At 43.2% G+C, this 24,909-nt stretch overlaps 1 protein-coding gene across 6 annotated transcripts in view; it reads left to right on the top strand.

Annotated features, from left to right (window-relative positions):
* The first annotated feature begins 3,820 nt into the window (after positions 1 to 3,820).
* Positions 3,821 to 24,909, top strand: part of LOC307080462 (A-kinase anchor protein 13-like) — an 80,080-nt gene continuing 58,991 nt past the window's right edge. For all 6 annotated transcript variants that reach the window (XM_079743164.1, XM_079743160.1, XM_079743161.1 and 3 more), the window contains exons 1-7: positions 3,821 to 4,091; positions 17,051 to 17,094; positions 19,540 to 19,720; positions 20,833 to 20,930; positions 21,303 to 21,380; positions 21,711 to 22,017; positions 24,238 to 24,436. In XM_079743164.1, the coding sequence (XP_079599290.1) occupies positions 17,062 to 17,094; positions 19,540 to 19,720; positions 20,833 to 20,930; positions 21,303 to 21,380; positions 21,711 to 22,017; positions 24,238 to 24,436 (896 nt within the window). In that variant the 5' untranslated portion in view covers positions 3,821 to 4,091; positions 17,051 to 17,061. The remainder of the gene's footprint in view (positions 4,092 to 17,050; positions 17,095 to 19,539; positions 19,721 to 20,832; positions 20,931 to 21,302; positions 21,381 to 21,710; positions 22,018 to 24,237; positions 24,437 to 24,909) is intronic.

The raw sequence follows: 24,909 nt of genomic DNA, 5'->3' as shown, positions 1-24,909 counted from the left end.
ACACACACACACACACACACACACACACACACACACACACACCACTCCTTTAAATAGGCTTGAGGTCCTACTAATTAATGTAATTAATAACTGGCCTTTATAGAGACCGTTCAGAAGACTAGGTGACGGGAATCTTATTCCGTGTATTATTCTGTGTGGTATAGCAACCGGAGCTATACAGTAGCTGGACCATGTGGGCTCAAAATGTGTCATCAGGCGAGCCGCGTGAACAGTCCCCTGGCCCCTACTGAAACAATGTGCTGCTCCATCTGTCGGTCTACTAATGAGAGCAAACACACACATACACGCTCTCACGCTCTCTCTCTCTCAAACACACACACGAAAATGTGTATATATTCTCATTCTCATTTCTATAGCAATGGCAACCGCTGGCAGGGAGAGACACTTGCTATGGCAATGTGGAATACATTTAAAAAGAGACGACCCAACTTGGACATTTATATTTACAACACTGTTCAAGTACTTCCACTGGGAAGGGGAAACAATAAGTTGTTATCTGCTCTATAATAGATGGTTATTTACGCAAATGTTGTGTGAGTGTGTGCGGCCCACTCGCTCTCACACTCCCACTTGAAATCCAGTGCCACCGAAATAAAGCCAAAACAACCTGTGAACCCAGTTCAGATAGGGCTTCACGCGCTGGGGGACTCCGTCCAGGGCTCCAGGTCACGCCATTGACAGGATGTTGTCATGCAATCATGCTTACTCACCAGCAGTAGGCTATCTATCCGATCATAGGGAAGAGGCGAACCTCACGCAGCGACGCAGAGTGAGGAGCGTCAAGAGAGAGATGGGAGGAATGGATAGGAAGAGCAGCATCCCGTAGAGAAGGCGTGAGGGAGGGTTTTGATGCAGTCGGAACAAGGCCTGAATACTTATCAGCTGTGTGTGGATCTGAAGGGGGTGGGGGGGGTCTGTGCTATACCAACAGGGGGGATCCTGGAAGACACACCCACAGACGTGGACCATCCTGGGCAAGCACGAACGCACGCACGCACGCACAAACGCGCGCACACATACACACACACACACACACACACACACACACACACACACACACACACACACACACACACACATACACACACACACACACACACGCACACACACACACACACACACACACACACACACACACACACACACACACACACACACACACACACAAACACACACACCAGCTTAATTCTAACGTCAAAAGCACACGCTCGCCAAACTATTTACTATGAAGCAGTGACCTCTTCTGGTGCATTGCTCAAAATGCAACGTAACGCGCTTGCTCGAACGTGATAAACTAACAGCTAAAGCATCAGCATTCTAGCCAAAGACTACGTGAAACAGAACGCATCTTTCTTGCGCAAAATGACGTTAATTACCCGTTAATCACCTGTTGCTGATGTCTGGTAATTAATGTGGAACAATACAATAAATATCACTCCATAAGGGAATGTGTTAATTGGTCCTGCACGCTTTATATGATTTTGAAAATGTAAATTCAACATTCATATATGATGTAATATATAAGAACGATGGCCATGGGTCGGGAAACGTGGATTATTTTTTAAAAAATTCTCAAGCTAACAAGCATTAGCCTTCATTAACATACGTTTATTTAATTATATGACAATGGAAATAAGTTGAAGATGAAAAATGTAACTTTAATTGCAATTTTGAAATTTGAGTTACCAGATTATTATCTTGTTATTTCCTGCACTTCAGCCAGTTCCTCCTTCTGTGATGGGTTGGCTTAATGACATCATTCCCTGTCAACTATGCGATTGTCAGATGTTCTCTTTCTAATGAGCGTGGGAAGCCAAGCTCTTACATTTAGAAAGATGACATAACTCATGACATTTAATGACTTCTGCATTTACCCCCTCAATGACCTGATAGAAAACAGTGTTAAATAACCTACAGGATTACGACCATAGAATGGATCCCCTCATGGGTCTATATCAGGAGGAGGTGGGAAATGTTTAGAAAAATTCTAATGTATCCTCGCTAACAGCTACTTATTATTATTATTATTATTATTATGTGAATAATGCCAATGCAAAAGTTTATATCGTATTACAGTTTTTCTCAGTCGTTTTGGTACATTTCTCAGATCAGAATTGAAATTTGCAAAACAGTAAGTGCATTTCTCAAAACAATTCTTACAAATAGCAAAACACCATGGATTACCTGCAAAAGCCAGTCTCTTGCTCAAAATCCTTAGTTCATCTCACAAAAGTAAATATCTGTGTCAATGAACATGTCAGTGCCATCAGAATGACAAGTCCTTGTGTCATTGTGTACGGATAAGCCAGTCAAATTGCTTAGTCATGTTGTCAATATAACAGTGTACTCTGGAGGGATGTTCTGATGTAAACTATGGCTAAAGTTTTGAAGACAATTATTGTATATTCTAAGTTACACCTTAGTGTATGTGGGAGATTGATTGCGAGAGACTGGACAAGATTCACATTTACGCTTTGACTGTTTGTACTGTCATTTGTTGACACACCATGTCATTGCAAGAAATGTGAACATAGGACAATCTCCTTAGGGTAAACTGTACATGCATTGCTGTAGGAATTATAGTGCAGTCTTCCTATACCTCCTGACGTTCCTGTCTGTTGGGCCACAAATTCTCATTCTCACGCAGCCTCACTCCTCTTCCTCTTCTTCTTCTCTCTGGCTGTTGACCCCATTCAATTCCTTGTCCTTCCATTGTCAGACAATGTAACGTTGTGTTGTGCTTCAGCTATATATATATATATATATATATATATATATATATATATATATATATACTTGCCAGTTCATGGTTCATGAGATGCACCTTTGAGCTATTTCAGTAAACTGGTTGATCGTTGGTTGATCTAACACTTCACACATTTCCCTTCTTTATAGAAAGTCAAGATTCACCTGGTAGCAATTTACCCATTCAGGACAGATTTAGAATAAAAGTCTAATGGAAATGTATAGAAACATGCTTGACATATTATGACAACTTGTTCAACCATTTGCATGTAAAGATTTATGCAATGAACTAATGCCTAAATGTTGTGGGGGTGAGACTATTCGACAGAGACCCAGTATAATACATTTTGATCAACATGACATAAGCAATTGATAATGTAGGAAAGAGCAGAGAATTGTACATAATCATTTGCATGAATGTACCAAAGCAATTGCAACTTGTGCAAATAAATGAGAAACTGCTTTTTTTGTGAAAACATGGTGACACAATGGTGTGAAGATTGGGCAGGTAGTTTTGAGAATTTCAATTCTGATCTGAGAAATGTACCAAAGCGGCTGAGAAAAACTGTAATATGTTGCTCTAATGCACATTTCTGTTCCTTACACAAGAGGGCAGCCTTTTTCATTGTTCATAATTAAAACACACACAAATAAAGGGAACTACATGTCAGGGAACTGCATACCAACTACATCTCTGCCTATACTGATAAAATAAACTATACACTCTTTAGTAAAGAGCCAATGTTGTCAAACAGTTCCATTTTAGAAATTATATTTATTCGGAATGTGATTAAATCCCCATATATATTTTCAAACTGACAGTAAATGCTAACAGTTGTTAGGATATTTAGATCATTGTTTTGATTGGCATTGATTTTTGTACTTTAAACAACTAACTAAACCAAAAAACCCACTTACTAAACATTCACGTGATTGACAGGCTGTTCGACCTTTCACAAAGGGAGATAGAGGTGCCGGAGGACAAATCAAAGTATTCCTATTCCCCAAAAGCCCGCCCCCTCATTTCAGGCATCGCATGCCCGTGGGACAAGACATTACTTTTTCGCATGTAACAAGTGGTCGCTTGCAGTTAGCAAATTATCTTCTCGTCAACCGCTCCAATGGTTCCATTTCGGAAATAAGATATCTCAGAGAAAGCGTATACTTTTTCGATGTAGGTACAAGCTTTTTTCTAGATGTTATGCCGTTTCAGAGAGGAGTCAAATGCGAAAAGGTAGGACGCTCTAACGTCAACAGGCGTTCAAGAGGGACAAGAGGAATGCATCGAGAAGAAGAGTGCACGCTGTAGACCTCCACGATACAAGGTAAACCAATACACTAAACGTCTCCCCAAAAAATTAGTTATAGCTTCTAAGGCTCTCGCTTCAGGGACTCTTCCCAGACAGGCTAAAAACGTAGGATTTCCCCACTCTGCTCACCCCAATAGACTCCTGGCGCGGCGCTCACAATGTGGCTCACTACATGCATGACATTTTCGTCACGGCGTTGTGATCAAAAGAAGCCCGGCATCCCATTAGGCTGGAATGGGTCTGTCTTCTGAATAGTTTTTTGTTTGTTTCGAATATGCCTTCTTATTGTTTTGAAGTCTCGCTTGAAAATACCTTTTGTCACACGCGTTTCTGAAATGGACGGAGTGAGCTTGGTTACAAATGAGGAATACCATACGGGCGCAGACCCCATCTAGACTGAGAGAGGGGCTTTTATCTATTCTAGTTTCAAAGCACCGTTTCGACTTCAAACCGCAGTCGACAGCCGTGAACTGTAAAATCGGCAAGTTATATTCACTTTTTCTTCATTGTTTTGCCACACAGAGGAGATAATATGGCAACGATTACTTGAGCAACATGGAGCCCTTAGTGCGTCAATAATTGTTGTGAAAACAGACGATACCAAGCTTTATTAGCCTCTTGGTGGCACAATGCAAAAAAGTGTTTTTACGGATATAGGTCTACAGTCCTACTTCTGGACCACATGAATGTTGGCAACACTCTCAATGTTTTCTCAACATCCTGATCAAATGTCTGGCATGATCTATATATGTTGTCCACCTCATTCGTCTTGTGAAATCTGAGCCCCTTTCAGACTAAATATTATTATCTGTCATACAAGATGATGTGATCTGTTAGAGGAATCTGTTGGTCACATTTTGAACCCCAATCCCAAAACAAGGTTTTGGACCTCAACAAAGCAACAGAAAATAGGAGCGTTGAACAACACTGGAAGTAGCAAGTTAATAGGCTCTCTACGTTGAAAACGAGAACCCCATGTATTTAGTCCATGCATGCTACTTACTACCCTATTCACCTTATTCACCTCAGAGCGTCCTTAATAATGCCTTATCACAGAATTCCCGTGTTGGTGCCACAAGTTGGGCACTAAAGTTGTGGTTGTACCCAGGCATATTACGGTTGTCCCCAGCCACATGGTTTTAAACATGGTTTAAACCTTTCCCCAATGTCCCATTGTCTGAGTAGTGTTTAGTTGCATTAGGGTACCTTCTTGTAACCATCAAATCGTTGTTTATAATGACAGAAAAATGTGCCAATCTCTACCCGTCTATTGACGGGCACATTTGCGCTCATGGGTGCCCCCAGACAGTCATGGGAACAGATAGATCCAGAATGTATCATCTACTACAGTGTAATATTCATAGTTGGACTGATGATTTCTCATAACCTTTCAAACGTTTTTAGCTGACATTGATGACACAAAACTGAATTCAAATAATTGTGACCTCAAATTCATTTTCAAAGATCAATGCATCATGTTTTATTTTTCAATGTAGTGGAGTAGCCCAATGAGAGATTCAGAGGGAAATTGAATACATGACATTTCTTAAGCTTCTTTTGATTATGGTTTTCATACCTCCTAATCCTTCCAGTTTTTCGAGTTTGAAATGTTTTCAGCCAATCAGCCAGCCCACAGGTTACTCTGTATGACGAGGAGTCAAATAATATACTTGACTGCACCAATTATTCAATGTCCTATGACTTCAGTCAGAAAGATACAATCTGACAAATTAGCCCGTATTGGACACTTGCTATAGTATGTCAATGTGCTGGCCGAATACATACAGGCCACAGCACATAAAGCTGTAAAGGATAATACTATACTACAAATTATTATTTGCTGTGTGGATTGATTGTTTCTCACCTTTGAAGAACTGCCTTGAGGCTTTGCGACCAAGCAAAGCCAACATGGTCACACACATGTAGCATAACAAACATTATCTTCTCACTATTTCCAGTGAAGTCTTTATTTATCATGGCCCATGATGTGCTTAGTTAGAACGCATTATTTGGAGTGTCCTTATGGCTTTAAAGAGCCTGAGAAGGGCGCATCCAATGGGCAGGAGCATGATGTTGTTAAGATGGATCCATGTCCTGCTCTAAAGTCCATAAAAGACTAAAACAGTAACGCCACCATGGAGACAGTGGGAGCAATACAGATAGGACACGCAATGTTCGTTTTTTTTTATAGCTTTCTATCTACCACACATTCTTTATCCCCTTGCTATTAGGCATAATAGCACACAGACATTGCTCGTACGATCTCGCTCCCTTACACACACACACACACACACACACACACACACACACACACACACACACACACACACACACACACACACACACACACACACACACACACACACACACACACACACACACACACACACACACACACACACAGCATTGGTGGTGGTATGCAAAGGCTAGCCACTGTTGGATGTTTTAGTGTTGAGTCATGTTTTCTATCTCTCTCTTGCCTGCTCTCTCTCTCACTGTCCCAGTTTCTTGACTTCCAAGAGCTTAGCTCAGTTTCTTGGGTTTTTCTCCCCAACATGCATGCATTCTCCCCCCCCCCTGCCCCCACCAGAGAAAGGTGGTTGTCCTGTCTTGCTTTAGCAGGTTGTGCACTCTTGTGTTCAGCTGTTGCTCTGCTCTCTGATGTTTCCAGCTGACACGTACTTACACTGCCCATGAATAGTAGATAAGCTGCTACTGTTGTTCTCCCACAGCAACACAGAAGCGCTCTGTATTTAAATTGTATTCTATTAATTTATTTCTTAATATTGGTAGTTTCTTCCCTTTGGTCGCTTTTATGTGTTCTCTATATTCTATATTTTCGGGTTCAGAGGATGTTATTATTCACATTTATTCTTGCCTGTTTTAAACTTTTATTCATATTACTTATCCTTCTTTTGCATGTGCACTGATACCAAAGTTCAGCAGTGCATTACAGTGAAAGAAGTTGTGAATGTCAGGTTTTGTCCCATGTCGGTCGGGTGTGTCCTTGGCATTGCACTGGAGACCAGGCCAACAACTGGTTTACAATGCAGGAGATTATTTGAGGCACGCAAATGCATGTGACATGGCATCCCATTGGCTACTGCTGTAAACTGTCCCTGACAGCCAGTGTACCTCCAGGGTACTTAATAGCTTCTCAGTTCTTGGCCCGCCGGGTCATAGGCACCGTAGGGAATTCTTTATTATTGTTCGTCCCCTTTGTAGAATCTGCTCATGTCGCTGCTATTCAATGTGAATCTGTCATTTCTCTGCGGTTTGTTGGTTTCGTGCATTGCTCCGTGCAGCGTGGCCTTCACGTAGAGGATCACGAACAGGAAGTGGCCCAGACAGCTGAGCATCGGTTTTTGAGCGAGAGAACCAGTAGAGTGCAGAGGAAGTGTAGAAAATAAGGCTTTTGTTCTCCCCTCTTGGCGATCCGGGGAATCACACACTGCTGCATTGATTATCTCACCAATCTCTACTGTGGTTGGCCGAAGTGATCATACTTGGGATTGAAAATTCCCATGCACAATAGCCCTCAATGAAAAGTGTTTGAGCAGCCTTTATTAAGGGCAGTGTTGCACTGTGATAGCACTTGCGCCTACTCAAGCACACATGTATTTGCACAGGATCTATATCTTTGCACTTCATCTTCGCACGCAGGGCTTTCTTGTGACCTCTGCAAGTTGCAAGCAGGCTATTCAATTGTGGTATCTTGCATCCCTTAAAGTTACTCTTCAGTATGTTCGAGCTGTCCCCAGTTCCATTCCCCTCATTACGTTGACCAGGACCAGTGCTCCATGGAGACATATGTAGTAAGCTTTAACCCCGTTGCCCTTTGAAATGGACTGCAACATTATTCTTGACGTTTTCTTTTCCTGTTTTGTGGTATTTTCTAATTAACCACTTTTGTTTCACTTTAACTCAGAGGCAGGCTGAGGGGGAGATAAGTCACTGTGTCCGTCTATAAGTGAATGTGTACATATATGTGCCTGTACATTTCTGCACTCATCTCAATTCCTGTGGTTGGAGGGCCCTGGTTACAGCATGTGCTGTTGGCTGGGTGTGGCTTTGCTTCATCTTGGGTGGGGTTATAGATTTAGACACGAACTGGATCTACTGATCTACAGATTTTCGGTAGTGTTATGGTTGCCTCGCCGCTGTGGTCTGGCGATGGAAAACGTCATTACATATTGTGAAGCCAACATGCAGTGCCAACATTGCCAACAGGCAATTATGTATAATAGCGGTGACTGTTTACTGGGCAAGCTGCGCCGTCATCAGATGCTTTTGGTGATTAGTCACCTCCCACTGGGATGATGCTATGACAGTCTGCCGTATTATTATCTACTTTTAAACACTCCTTTGCTCTTCAAGTCGAGTGACTAGATTACCGTCTCTTGTTGTCTCTCTCTCTCTCTCTCTCTCTCTCTCTCTCTCTCTCTCTCTCACTCTCACTCTCACTCTCTCTCACTCTCTCCCTGAAAGGGGAATCATGCATCTGAATCACATCAGCTTACACGCTTTAAATGACACCACATTTCTCAAGTGATCAGCCCTGCGAGGATAGTAGCTGGGCCCTTGAATTTCAGCATTTTTTTTGTTATCACTACCACAAACAGAATAAAGTACACTTCCTAAGATACAAATGCGTCGTAGGGCTCAAGACATTTTCTACTGTTGGCATGTTTGCCACCCACTTTTTTCAACTTATTTAGAGTTGGCACCCTAACAAATTTGTTGGACCTCCCTGTATTGGCATGTGGTATTTCACATACCATCCATCTATGTACATTCATTTAAATAGATAGAAACCACCTTTTTATTGCCATAACTGCAACTTAAGTTTCCAGTGAGAGCACTCACCCTATGCTCTATAACATCCAACATTGCTCAAAAACCTTCACCAAACATCCTTTAATACACAACACATGACCGAAAACTGTGTTGTCCTTTCTACCTCGCGACACTGCCCGACGCGACACATCAGTGCTCGTCTGGTGTGCGACCTGTTATACATTGAAGCTCGGCTATAAATGTCAAACCGTTTCGGATCCACCTAAAGGGGAATCCAAAAGCCACAGACTTCCTCTACAAAGCACTTACCTGTGATATTGTAGTTTGGGCTTTTTGCAGCGTTATTCCAATAAAACATTTTTCTAACCAATTTAAAATTTTTAGAATGTAAATGGGGATTACTCTTCGCCCTGATAACAACATTGTTTGTTTGGGGAGAAACTATATGTGTATATATAATTATTTGTTTTTACTGGGGCAGATGAAAAGTAGGGTCTCGTAACCATATGGTTAACAGTAAATGCTGACCCTTTATAAGTCTGTTCTGCTAGATGCCACTAAATTCTACACACTGGACCTTTGATGCAAATAATGATTACATTATTTGCATTACGTACAATGGGTACGCACCCATTGTACACTCGGTAGATACGCACGCGTCTCCTTATAATCAATATATGGCATTTTCAATTTGACTTTATTTACTCTGCTTTGTGTGGACTAGATTCTGAGAGCACATCCTGTTTTATTTACCCATTTGAGCAAGAGAGATGAAGAGAAAAATACCATTTTGCTGTGACTGCAGTCTGTACTGTACTGACCCCACTCCCTAAACTCTTACCAGTGTAAATAATTAATTGCTGAATACAGAGTAACACAAATATCGATTTTTAGACGTTTCCTGTCTGTGCAAACAGGCCTCTATGAAGAATAAGGGGGCAGTGATAACAAGCTTTCTTGAGTTCTTAGATAACAGCATTCTTGTCCTTTTTTTTTTTACCGTGTACACCACCAGTCTTTATAAGGTAATAAACTTTGCACTCTTTTTTTTTTTTTTATCTTTTAACCTTTGTTTGCCCGCTGGTTGAAGGTTGACCAAGCCATAAGCACACACACATACGTTTTTCCTAAACCTTAATTGAGTTTCACAGAGGCAGTGGTAGGCAGGAGGTGCAAGTTGGGCAGGTTTGGCCATTAAAAAAGGGCAGGGTTTTAGTCATTCCTTTGCCAGTGGTCATGGCTATCATGGTTGAAGTTCAACATTTAGTTTTGTGTATGTGAAAGACGGTAGATGCTCGGGGAACATGTTCTGTTTCCAGTGGTCACTTGTCTGGCAATAGAGTTAGACCACAGGAACCGCAAACACCAAAGCACATGTTATCATCGTCTTTTATCTTGGTCTCCCCTTTAAGGCTTGTACCTAAAAGGCTTTTCTTCCAGCCTGACCAAATGTGGCAGGTGTGGAGATAAGTGCCCCCTGGGGGCGTTAATGGTTGAAAACAAACGGGAGGGTCTCTCACTAATGTCCTAGTGTTCAGGGACTACTTTTTACCCCGAATTATCTTTTTTTTACGATTGTGGGTAAGATATGTTGGTGTTAATATGGCAACATAAAAAAAACAGGAAGGTGAAACAGGAAGGAAAAAATAATTAAATTGAACGTGCAGCACCTGTACATGTGGTTTTAGAAAAACGGTCATATTCGGAAGATATGGGTGTGCTCTATGAATTTACTTGCCTCATGCGTTACTTAAGGATCGCTGGGGCATCCTTAAATTGTGGCAAATAATTGGCATATTTGGTGTGTATCCAGGTCAGAATATTTCTCTTTTTTTCGGTTGCTCTGTTGTACTCTCCATTTGTTGATAAGTACAAGCAATATACCCTTAAATAGGAAATGGCAATGTCTGCGACATGACTCTTGCTAATAGCAATTTCTTGGATGTAGTGACTGCAGGAGTACTGCAGTGTTTATAAGCACTTACCTTGAAGAATAAAACTCTTTACAACAGATTTGCTTGTGAAACATTAAATAACAGAACACGTCATTGCAAAATGTACTCGGTTTAAAAATCTCAGTCTCTTCACAGCTGCACTACTGAAGTTTATGGCCTCTTCAGATTGCTGTTCATGAGCCTGTCAATCACTCTAGACATACAGTTCAAACAAATAGACGCCCTTAAAGTTTTAATAACATCACTTTTTTTCAAATTGACCACACCATTTTAAACTCTATAGGATGATGTTACCTCAAACCATTATTCAATAAATTATTTAAGAAGCCATAATAAGTTATTTTTCCCCGTTGGCATAACTTTACCGTAGTTAAAGCAAGCATTTTATTTTGTAGTTTTGTAAGAAAGTTTTGCTAATCCATAAAATTGTATAACCCCCACCCCCCTCTGCACCAGCAAAAGTGAGAGGGTGAGTGAGAAAGGTGTCAGGGGGGAGATTATGTCTCCATTGTCCGCTAGCAAACCAATTCTGACAGCGGTAAAAATCACAATGACTGCCCCTGGCCCAGAGACGGGTGGGTTAGGCTCGATGCAAAGCATACTCCAGCGTAGAATGTCTTTATCCCAGACATTCTGAATGGACCACACCATTTAAGCCATATCAGAGGATATTAGCTCATTAAGTAACAGAACAAGCCATTGCAAAATGTACTCAGTTTAAAAATAGACCAGATAAAATATTTCCATCTATTTCTGTGTATTTAATTAAAACAGCATGTTGCATAACATAAGATAGTCGTTAGTGGCCAAAGAAAATGACATTTGTTTTTACTTTGATCCATTTGAACTGCTCTTGGTAGCATGTTGTTGCATGCACTTTAGTATCAGCAGAGAATGAAGGGCTTACAATTTGGCTTCTGCAGAGCAAGGGTGGATGCATATAATATCATAGGCCTAACTGCCATTGATGAGGCGGAATGAAGAACAGGCTTTTCATCAACAGTGGCTCTCCTTTACATAACTGAAGAAGCTCATTCACATGCAGCTTTTTCGCATTGAAAGTGTTTCGTGCATTACCTCAATTGTCCTTACAGCAGCCATTTATAGAACAATCTGTTTTCCCTCTCTGTCTGCCTCTTTCTGTCTATCTCTGTCAGACTCTCTCTCTCTCTCTATCTCTCTGTCTGTCTGAGCAGCTTCTGTAGAATTTAGACCGTAGCAATGATCTGTTTTCTATTTTCCCCTATTTTTTTTTTTTACCTTTCTCTCTGTTCCCTTCTGTCTTATTCTCCCTTATTTTCCCTGTTCTCCCCCCAACCCCCTCCACACACTTTTTCTTCCCCCTTGCCTCTCCCATTCCTCCCATTCCAGACATATCTTCTGGCCAGCTGAGTTAGTCTCCCAAGCTTTTGGTGTAGTTTTCAGGATAGAGGAACAGCCGATGTCAGCATTAAGTTGTATAACACATAATTACAACAAGTTGTGGAAACATAGCCCCCCCGCACCCATTCTCTGCTTCTCTGACCGCAGCCTTATGAGTCTGTACTTTCAACATTGAATAAAGGAGTTTCGTGTTTTTACTTAGGCCTAAGACATTCTACGTTTGGAGTAGGCCTAACTTTGCTTTGTGTTTCTTCTTAACATTTAACCTGTATCTCTCTGGGAGGTTGTATGCTAGAGGCTGACAACGTCACTGCTCTCCTCTTCTCTGCAGTGTCTTTCTTCACTGGGCTATCTTAAGAATCAGTCTCTCAGTGTGGCCATTGGCAAGTGCTATCTCAAGTGGGCCGGCATTTTATCGTGCCACTTTAGATGTCTTTGCGCTAGCTTCGCTTTTTGGACGCAGATGTGCACTTGTACAGACACACGCGCACACACACACACACACACACACACACACACACACACACACACACACACACACACACACACACACACACACACACACACACACACACACACACACACACACACACACACACACAGGCATAGTTGCGCTGGTGGTACAATACCATCATGCTTATGCACAAGTGTATACACACTGCGTGCAAGTTTGGCCCTGGCCATTTTGTTTCCATGTGTGGTAGTCATCCCATCTGCTTTGTGGATGTGGAGAGAGAGACAGTGGGCCCTGGGCCCTCATTTCCTCATGGCTGCAGACGGTTTTATTCATTTTTTGTTACGGCAGAAACCTTTGCTTGGTTCACTGGTGTGGCACAAGGACCAGCAAATCTAGCTACTGAACCCCCTCTGCCTGATCCGCTTTGAAAAGGGGGCCTAGTCATTACACAGCAGGTACTCCCACCACTATGAAAGCCCACTACTGCACTACTCCCACTTACAGTCCGTTGTAATGAAATCTCTCATTTGTTTTGTTTTGATGCTTGTGTCCTGTTTTAGCTGGATGTGTGTCAAAAGTAAGGACACACCTAATACAATGTCACATTTTTGTTTGAATTTCAATTGTATTCCAAATGTAAAGCATATGACGTGTTCCAGTACTCCAGATATTTCATAAACTTCAAATATTTTCCATATAACGCTGCTGGATGGACTTAATTTTATTCAAACGAAAGTATCGGACAGGAGTTAAAGGTTTATGTTTAAATGAGTTGTCCTACATCTCTTCTGGTGCCATCCCATCTTCTGGCTTCCCTCCTCACTGAGCCCTCCATCACTTCTCCCCTTTCCTTTCCTCTCTCCTCTGTCCCCAAACTAACTTGTCCCTCATGTCTTTACACACACACACACACACACACACACACACACACACACACACACACACACACACACACACACACACACACACACACAGACAGTTGGTATGGGCCTCTTCACAGGCGACTCCAGATTTAGAAGCTGAGGTGTTAAAGCTATTTCTGTTTAACTTCGCTCTCTGTCTCCCTATCTGCCTGTCCAGGCCAGCTTGACTATATGTTCCTAAGGTCCGATGGGCTCCGGTTAGCTTTCATGATTCATTTTACAATGCCATGTCTTTTTGGTATGTACTACGTTAAAGCGTCATTTTCCAAATGTAGGTGATTGGCTACATAAGAAAGGATTAAATGCAGAGTTGGAGATACAGCAGTCAATAAAAGACAATGCACAAATAGATGGACAAACTGACAAAAAAGCAAGAAAACGGAACCCCAAAGTAGCCACAGAATATCTACCAGTTATTTGTTCATGCTCGTTAGTGGGCTTAAGGTCACATGGCATTCATTTGTGACATAATGTATTGGCACATTAGATCAATAAATTATAAGCTGCTGTAAATAAGGTTTATGTATCAGCATCGAAGACTAGATTGAAGACTAGCTACCAGAGGCGTTGGTTGTTCTCATGTGCATATTTTGGTTATTTGAACCCTTGACATTTGACGCCTTGTTATGGACGATTGGATCTGGGTTCAAAGGATTCCCATGGTGCACTAGAAAGTCCATCCTAGAGTGAAACACTCACACTTCCTGGGAATGTCATCAATGGAACAGACATGCTCTTACTCACTCTGACTCAGTGGGCGAGATCTTCTGATCCCTTGTTCGATGTGTGCTTGCTCCCACGTTTGCTAGCATATCAGACAGACACACCCGACTGAGAAAAGATATCCCCCAGATTTATTTCCTAAAAACTATTGCATGATCAAATAGTTGTTCTATTTTTACCGTAACAATTGTAAATACATGATCTGGGAAAAGTGGCTTTTGAAGTAGCCGCTACGTAAACTACAACATACTGACGTCATCCAAAGAGGGGGAAAATTCCCTTCCAGTGACACGGATGAGCATGTTTAAGAGACACTTAACATTTCTCTAAGACACAGTGATTTACTTCACCGTGGAGGGTGAGGAAGTAAATCATCCATCTGCTCGTGTTGGCCGACCATTTGTTATGAGGCATGGACTGAGTGCAGGGAGGTGAAGTACTGGTGGCCGCAGTGGCAGGCTTGACTAGTTGTTAGCATCTTCTTGTGGAATAAAAGCACACTGCTGAGAACACTGTAAATCATACCAGGGTAGAATATGGTCGAAAAGTATAAGAATCTCTTTCTAGCTTTTTACATCCATTCAGATGGCATCAGTTTTAGCGAGGCCCTTATAGGCATAAGTGTCACTATAAAGTGGACACCTTGTGGATTTGAGGTCTGGCACCCTTGCACTTGGTAGAATAGAGGAAACCGGCATTGATTACCAGACGTGTTAGGGTAACCTCAAGGATGTCAAAATGTCAATAGACATGAGGAAGTAAGGTACAGAACTCGACTTACTACAGGGCTCAGCTTTAGGTTGAACCAAGGTCAATTTGAAACGAGTGTGACGCAAAATAAATGGGACATGAAATACAAAGAAGAGCCATTAACTGGCTGTGCCATTGTTGCCGTGCACTCTGAAAGCAGGCAAGCCCTTGCCGTCTCCCATTGGGTCCATCCAGGGGGTCCCCCCAGAGCAAGTGGCCCCTGCTAAAGAGATTGATTTAACATGGAACCCATGGTGGTAAGTGGGGTGATCCGTGGCCGAGATGCACACACACACACATTCGTATACAGACAGGCTCACAGTGGGTGGGGGATTATCTCTACAGACAAATGGACAGACGGACCAGAAGATTGGGGGATAAAAGAAACGCTGAACCACTCATTGTCCCTTGCTAATTGTTGTTGTACACCATCTTTTGTATCTTCCTGGCCCGCCTTGCCTTTATCTTCTTCATTGGTCTCTATCGGGCAATTCCTTTACGTGGCTTGTATATCTCTGCCAAAGCTAAACTAGACTGATGTGGTCTTCCTGTAAGAGCTTAAGACGTGAATATACAGGGTCTGTACAGATCTCTAAGCATGGAAATACAAACAATAATTATGTACTCTTTAATATGCAAGTGGAAAAGGCTATCAAAAAGGTGTGAGGACCGTGATTATGCATAACGGAATTTATATTATTGTTAAAACCCACAATAGCACTAAATCAGCAATTAAATGTCAAGGTAGGGAGGTACATTTCTACTTTATTATTAATTGTAAGGAATATGGTAGCAGGATCCATGGAAATGATTTCTTGGCTGCACAGGACATGACACATGAACAGGAGTCATTTGCCTATCTGTGCACGTGTTGCATACTCGCAAGATAACCTTAGTCGCAGGCTGCCAAAAAAATTGTTTATGTATGTCTGTGCGAGCCTCAGCATGGGGGAATTTGTGTCTGGTCACACTTAGTGGCTGCAACACAACAACAAGATACACTCAGCGTTTGGTTTGCACGGCTCCATGGTTCACGTACCACTGTGCTGTTCCAAGTGATGCACAAGCAAGCAGATGTGCGCAGAAATGGTCTCAGGTGATGCGTGCAATGATTGCAAATATTTGCAATCATCTGACCTTTTTCATTTTATAATGCAAAATCTACACACATTAGTGTGTGGGTGGTGTCCATGGGCCATCCTTTGCAGTTTGGCTGAAGCCTTTTAGGCCTTCATATGTATAGGTAGTATGTGAACTCAAACGCATAGTTCCTTATGATCGTGTCTGTCTATGCGGATACACATGTGTACGTTGAGTGGTCAAAACGTCCAGGCCCAACCACGTATTTAAAGATCCCGCTTCTGTTTCCTCCACTTCCTTTGGCCAGCTGTGAATAGAGCAGCCACATCACAGCACGGGGAACAGCTCGGCTCTTCACCCTTGATCACCTCCTCCGTGACATCTCCCTTATTAGGACGTCAGTGCCCCATCAGGGCTGCTTCGACACGCTGGTTATTTATGCACATCAGATGCCCAGTCTCCCAGGGTTGCTTCAGCATGTTGTTTTGAGATTCTATATCCAGTGAAGGATTCATTGGCATACATTGTTCTCCCCACCCAGACTCATGGTTAGAAGGTTCCCACCACGGGTTAGAGGTCCCGCCTCATTGGCTATATGTGTATCTTCTTGTTTTATGCGCTGAGCGCTTTCCTGTTTTCTGTTGCGCTCGTTTTTTATGTTTTTGTAGAGAGGAAATGTAATTTGAGGTCATGGCTAGGGCTGGGGTTAATTATGGCTCGGTCTCCTGTATTTGTACAAATGTCTGCCCTGTTTCGATATTATAAGAGTAGTTATTGGTAAAAATGAATTCAATGAATGGATTTCCTGCATTACTTATGCTTGTACATGTTTTCATCACCTACAATTGAAGGGGAAATACAAAAAATTTTGGTGGTAATGTTGCTCTTTTAATTTCTTTGTTGCAGTATCCAGAGCCATGAAACTGAATCCACAACAAGCTCCACTTTATGTAAGTATCTTCCCTTTAAATTGAAATGTTTTGTTTTGTTACTTTTCTGTCTTTTACTACATCCATTTGCGTAATGGGTGAAGCCGTTGCTTGAGAACTTTCAGCGAAAACTATCCATAATGCCACATCGAGGGAAGGAATTTTATTGAAAAAGGACATTGAATGAATGATTATTGATTATTATTGATATTGGCTAATGCGACAATTGTATCAAACTCATTTATTTTTCTATTAGGTTCTTTGAATGTAGACACGGTGCCTGGCGGAGCATGATGGCATATTTGTGGTGCCTTTGAACCACTCATTAAAAACGGCTGTTTTGGTCACATGAAATTTACGCGACCTGCCTATTTTGGGTGCGGTGGATACTTCCCATCCCACCCCTGTGACACATCACTGTGTAGCATTCTAGTCAAAGCCGGAGCATAACTGAATTGCGTCATAGTCAATTAAAGCATTACTACTAGCAAGCTGAGCTGAACAGCAGCATGGGCTGCTTCAGTTATTAGCCTACATTGACCTTAAATGCTCTAAGGCTCACCAGACAAACATCTGTACATAATCAACCAAGACATACATTCAACTGTTATTTTGAATTAACCCACTAGAGGGGAGCGAGAGATGATCTCTTTATGACATGTTTGCTTGTCAGCAGTCAAGAATAGAAAATGTAAGGAAACGGAAACGCAATGGCCTACATTTGTTGGCCACAGACGCACACACATGCACACACACAAGTACACGCTGGCCAAATGTATTTTCCCAGATAAAATTGGCAAAGACTCTAAGTCAATGAACAATGACAATTGCGTGAAAAAAATAACATTCCAAAAGTAATAGCAACGGAAACATGTAACTGTCCCTGTAGTACAAATGGAAATGGAAAACGTTAATATAAAAAAGGAAATGTGCATAAGTTGTCATCCAGAACTTAATAATATCAACCAATAAATGCCACATGCACAACCAGTTAGATGACTGAATTAGTCTGCAGCCAGGGACACATGATTCACTTTGACTTCAGCCATGGCAGCCCGGTACACAGGGCGGAGTCCTCTGGAGGACTGAAGGGAGAGGACAATTAGAGGCAATGCATGGGCAGAGTGAGTAAACCAGCATCGATATGCCAACCAATTGCTCATGACGGTGACTCAATGCAGTGGTCTGTAATGCCACCACGCACGCGTGCACACGCACGCACGCACGTGCACACGCAGGCATGTGCACCCACATGGACACAAACACGCATTGAAACACACATGCATAATGAAACACACACACACATAAACAGACAGACAGACAGACAGACAGACAGACACCCGGGTATGTGTAGTTTGAGATGATTGTGCTAATAATAACAAATGTGTAATAAGACGTTGTCCGCCATGGAGCAGCACCATCCGATTGAAGTAGCACCACATTGACAAAGCCAAAAGCTGAAGTCTGTTTTTAGTTACTGGGCTCGATAAACAAACTGTCAGTTATTTTCTTTGCATAAATAAAATGAAACTGAAACGGTCCGTTCTATTTTTATGCATTTTTTTTTTGCATTTTTTGGTTGGTTGGATGACAAGAGTCTGACTATGAGAAGATCCTCTGCGACTCCGACAGTGTCGTATTTCATTACGCTGTTGACCCCAAACTTGGCTAAACAGTTTAGCTCCGGGACTTTGTGCTCTCCTCAGTTTTGCTGTCAATCAGTGTTAGCCATGCTAGATTTGCGCTAACCCTTTTATCATTTATGCTAGCTAGTGACTCAGCGTGTGCGTGTGCGTGTGTGTGTGTGTGTGTGTGTGTGTGCGCGTGTGTGATTGCAAGAGGCCCCCCTCTCCAGCTCTTGCATTACATTCATGTCTCTCGAAGCACACAATGAAACCAGTGCTGTAAAAGCCTTTAGCAATGCTACGTGGCTAAGTAGTATGGGCACTGCCGCCGCCTCAGGCCACAAAACTGTGCAGTCTGTGGGACAGCGATGAAGAGATAACCTTTGATGCTCCGATCCTCACAAAGCCACCGCTGTCATAGAGGCAGAGTGAGGGGGAAATGTGGTTCTGTCATCAGAAGATGACTTTTGTGACTAACGACACGGTTAGATGTAGCCCCACTGAATGCGTGACTCTGGACAATATTTATTCTTTTCTTATTGGTCAAAGCCTTCATTCAAAGTATACCCCCACTCCCCCCCCAACACACACACACAAACACTCACACCAACACACAAACAATCACACAAACGCATACACATGCGAACACACCTACACACTTTTCCTTCAGGAACGACTACGCACACGTCAGTCACTCACACCCACACATTGAAGAAAGACTGTGTGTGTGTGTGTGTGTGTTTTGTTGAAGCATCGTCTGGGCTTTTGCTAGCTAGGGGGCAAAAGCCAGGATGTTGATAGTGGGTGAATAATGAACCTTTTCTCTGTCCGTCTCTACCAGGGGGAGTGCGTGTTGACGGTGTGCCTGGAGGAGGAAGAGGCATGCGGGCCTGGGCACGATGCAAAGAGCGGGGACGGCGGCGGGGACAAGTCGTTCTACCTCCTGTTCTCGGGCTCCACCCAGCGCCATCTCACCACGACGCTGCAAGTTAGCAATGAGACTCTACAGGCCGTATGCCCAGGTAACACACACACACACACACACACACAGACACAGACACAGACACAGACACAGACACACACACACACACACATATATATACACAGACACGCACACAATTTGCAATCTATTTTCAATGTTAAGTGGCTTCCCTTAAGGAGTTGGGGGAACTACCTTCCAACAAATCCACAAAGTGGGTTTCAGACAGAGGCCCTAGCACAAGGGACGGGAAGTGGTTTTCTTTTTGACACCCGGGACCCTGGAGTTGCTGGTTGGCTGGCCACAGACCCAGGCCTTCCACCGTAGCCCTGTTAAGCCCCTTGAACCCTCGCAGAGCAGAACGTTTCTGCTCGACTGGGTGTTTTAACAGCCGAACCGCTGCCGTTTGAAGTTCTGACACATTCCTCGGTAATGGATTAAGTAGATGGAGAGATGTAAACATTTACAGCTTGTGACAGCGTTGGTCAGAACACGTGCTTGCCTTTTCTCTGGATGTGAGTGTGAGTGTGTGTGTGTGTGTGTGTGTGTGTGTGTGTGTGTGTGTGTGTGTGTGTGTGTGTGTGTGTGTGTGTGTGTGTGTGTGTGTGTGTGTGTGTGTGTGTGTGTGTGTGGCATGCTTATTAATAAAAATAACATTCTCCAAAAATCTTTGAAATCCATGTAAGCTGTTGAAGTCCAAAAAGGTAATTTCTTTAGATAAGGGAAAAATTGTTGTTTGAAAATATTTACCTAGAAAAATGTAGATGTTGGAGATTTCTACACTACAGAAGTGCTTTATTCCTAGAATGTTTGAAATTGCCTTAAAATATGTAATTGACCTCTATTAATTATAAATAATGGTTATTCTGCATTAATTATAAAGATTTGGGGTTGATTCAGTTTTAATAACACAGACACCATACTTGAGTTATATTATTGTTAGTTTAGATTAGCATTGACCCATTTTCGAAATGGAGGCAGACAGTTAGCAGGCACGAACCGCGAGACAGTTAGCTCGCGGTTCGTGCCTGTGTAGCCGCAGCCCGGCCACTGACTGATCCTTGAATATACTGCTGAGATTTGGCAACGCAGCCAACTGTGGTCGTTCCTCTTCTATCGGATCTCCTCATCTTTCTATATCTTTTCCTTTCCCAGCTCACGATGTGTGTGAGCAGGTCGTGGTGACGCTTTGTCTGGTGCGGCCCGACGGACAGGTGGACCCCCGGGCACAGCAACACTTCTGCTATGTACAGGTGGGTTTCCTCTGTGCAACGTGAACGATATGTATAAAGGATGCATGTAATATGCATATTGATAAAAACAACCCTATTCACAGTGGCCCTTTAACGTACCAGTGCGTGGGTAGTAGACTAAGCTAGTGAAGATGAAGTTGATCTACTGCTAAAGCAGGACCTGTGACACATAAAAGGAGCAAACCCATAATGAGTTGTATGGCACCTATGTTTATCCTACGAGTGACATCTCTGTTAAACGGGTCTATTAGTAATGAGGATGTAATAACTTCAAAAGTTCATTCACTTTTTTTAGAAATTGACTTCTGAATGCCAGGTGACCACGTTGAATGTTTTAACAAAATATCACCTTTCCCTTGTGTAATGTTTCAGGACCTTGCCCTGCATATGGCCCACTTCCTGCTCAACAACGGGGCACCGCAGGGGGTGATGCTATTGGATGACCAGCAGGTGAGGGTTTGACTAGTGGAAACAAGTCAAACCCTCACACTTAAGTCAAATACAACTTCACTGAACACAAACGCACATTCTAATTAGTCTTCAGTGGACTCCTTTCTTTATCCTTTATCCTATCCAGAAATACAGATTTGCTATTTAAATTTCTTTTTACCCAACCTACAACGTTTCTATCCCATGATGACTCTTAAGGGATACGAAAATGCATTGGTGCAGGTCCAATATTCAGTCTAAGCTGCTCATCTATCCTGTGTGACTGGTTTATTGTGATTACCATTGTTGATTACCAGTTCCTCCGTTACCATGTCTACCTCTGCTCATCAGGTTCCCCTCAAAGAATGCGAGCGGCTGGACCAGAGTCTTGCGCTGGCCCTGAGACACCTCACCTTGCCCCGCCCCCGTGCGGAAAAACCCCGGCAAGGGCTCGGCACCGGCGCGCCCGCTGAAGCGCTTGCCATTGAACCCACGTATACAAGCGTCGAGGCGAACCTGGACAAACTCGTAGTCGCCCACATGGAAACGGGCGTAGACACGGAGACGCACACGCGCACGTGCGCAGGCGGGCTCACGCACGCCGCGGAGCCCGTGGACCCGCTGGGTGAGAACATGACGGGTCCAGAGAACCGCATAGGTGATTATCATGCTACACTGGCTTTCATCCTTCGTTCTCTGTTTTATGTAACATGGAGGCTTGGCACGTTAGCGAGGCACCGGCCCGTTCAGGCCTATTTCCTGTCGAGCCTCTCGCTGTAATGATCCCGACGGAGCCCCTTTCTCTCGTTCGGTGGCCGCCATAAGGCTTCTCTCCGTCTTGTTGCTTCCCCGCCCCTATTCCGTGGTTTCCATCCAGGCATCCTGTACAGTCAGGGAAGGTTAGGTCAACTACACTAAATACAAACGTTCTTGCTCGGTTCCTGGTTTGGCTCCAGGGCTCCTGCTCTGTTTGTGTGGTCAACTGGAGGAGGATGGTCGTGGATATTGGCTGGCAGGCCAGCTAGCATGCTAAATGGATGGTCATTTGTATTGAAAGAAACGTCGTTCTGTATAGTAATGTAGGCTCATCTATTTAAATGAGGAAGTAAAATAAAAAAACGACGTGAGAGAAAATAGGAAGTAGGATGAAAATACACAAACAAGAAAACACCGTATTCCTTTGACCCACATACACATATTAATAATTGAATATTAAATGGCTAGAGTTTTATCTTTTATTAAGTCTTGGTTGTTTGTCTCAGGACTCGTGCAATCGCCGGTACAAATCTCCAGGCACACTTTTACCTCACATCTCATGCACCCGATGTCAGTTCACGTCTCATCTCCACCAGACACAAGTCAGTTTGTGGCCGACATGCAGACTGTTGCCATGAAGGGAATAAAGGTTCTCTGTGATCCTTGACGAACTCTTGAATCTGCTTATGCTCCTCATGTGTGTCTGTCTTTGTTTGTGCGTGAGTCTGTGGGTGTGTTCCTCCGTCTGACCTCCTGTATTCGTGTTTTCTTTCTATCCTCTCCCCACCACCTCACTTCTGTAATATTCTATTTGACTATTTCCCCTCATTTCCCCTTTTCGACCACAAAAGATTTGAAACCGAAGTGCAATTTCCAAGAACTTTGAGCTCAAAGTCCCTGGTGGCAGGACGAATAGTATCTTGAGGGAATAGCCGTTTATGCAGAAATAGATGGTGTCACTGCACAGACAGCTACTTGTTTGAAAGGATCTGTAAAAGTCTGTATGGTCATAATGGGACAGTTAATTTGCACTTCTTCTTCGTCCCTTTGGTTGGACATATCTGGTCACACCAGATGTTGGAGAGTGTGTGGGAGAAGAAAGGTTAGCATTGTAAAATGTTACGAACACAGTGATACAGTTATAGCCCTTTTCCTCTTGTCCTTTAAAGAGTAAGGAAAGGATTGCATAAAAACCTGGTCCTTTTGTGACTGCTGTATCTGATAGATGTCACTCATTTTGCAATGATTTCATAGTTTGAAAGTCATTGCGTTAGTTACATCCTCCTATTGAGCAGTTGAATATGTTCCGTTGTGGGCCAAGAGGAGGAGGAGGAAGGCTGTTCTAGACTAAATCGCTCTCTCGCTCACTCGCCGTGACCGCCTCTTAAATGACTAGTTTGACACTCGTAAATAATTAGCATTATGGGATAGTGGCTTACAATGACAGACCACAGGGCTAACGTGATTATCATGATCAACTCTTTCACACACTGCCCCGCAACAAACCCCCTTGCAGGATTATTTTTTTGTCTCCCGTTGCACACGACAAACTGTATTTAAGAAGCATAAGTATAGCCCGTTCTGTTATTACGGTGTGCTTCATGTGAATTTTCTATATCCAGACACATGTCTATGTACGTTGATGCGATTGAACAGTGGTACGAATACGGTGTCCATCGTACCGTAGGCTAGGCTGTACACGTGAAGAGGGGAGAAAGTACTCTCTGTCGGCTTAGTCCCTTAGTAGGCGCTCATACACTGCCTCTTGGGGGAGAGAGAGGTAAAGTCTCTGTGGCACATATAGAAAAGGTGAGATATGCTTATCTCTCCCTTGTTCTTTGTCCCCTAGCTGTCTACAGCGGTTACATTTGTTTGACCTGATAACCGGTCCTCTAATCTATGTTCCTCTAGTAGTACACTGCCTCTGTACCAGACTGAACTGTGCACTTTTTTTGTATACTAATGTACTAAAACTGTGACGTGCGCATACAAAAGAACACACAACACCAAGCCTCCCTTCGTGATTTGTGGCCGTCCTGTATCTGCACTTGCTCTTTGGCTCGACATCCCTCATGACTCCCCCGTTCTGCTCCTCTCCTCCTACTCCCCCCCCCCCATCCAGATGTCTCCCAGTGGGGGGGCCGTCGGTGGTCAGCCTTGCTCCACTTTGCGGCCAGCCGTGGCCTGAGGAGGGTGGCGTTGTTCCTGCTCCGGCAGCCGGCGGCTAGAGAGGCGCTGAGGCAGCGGGACGCCCAGGGAGACACCCCCGCCAGCCTGGCCCGGAGGAAAGGACACCAGCAGCTGGCCGAGCTCTTCACACGGTCAGTACTCTGGAGTGTGTGTGTGTGTGTGTGTGTGTGTGTGTGTGTCTCTCTCTCTCTCTCTTTCTCTCTCTGTGTCTGTGTATTGTTGGTTGTTTGGGTGAAAGACAATGAAAATGTGTACCTTTGAAAATGTTCCAGGGCAAACTTTAAGCATGTACCGAGGAAGATTGAGTCTTATTTTGAGTAAAATACGGTGGCAGGTGTAACTGTGAATTGGCGTTAAAGCAAAGAAACCAAACTAAAAACAGACTTATTGTTGTTTTCCACACATCTTCAACGGGGCAAATTAGAGGGCCTGTGTTAGATTCCTAGTGATGGAGTGCTTTAACATGTTTCAGTGTCTGTGACAAGTGTCAGCCCCTGTAAAAAGGAGTGGTTCTCGTATACGTGGGTATGCAATAAACACCTAGACTGAGCTGCATTTTTATCACACTATTTTGAATTTGACGACTGTATCTTGCAGAAAGATC

Source organism: Pollachius pollachius (genome assembly GCF_949987615.1).
Source record: "Pollachius pollachius genome assembly, chromosome: 9".
In the NCBI taxonomy this organism is placed as follows: Eukaryota; Metazoa; Chordata; class Actinopteri; order Gadiformes; family Gadidae; genus Pollachius; species Pollachius pollachius.
This window is presented reverse-complemented; position numbering and strand designations above follow the sequence as displayed.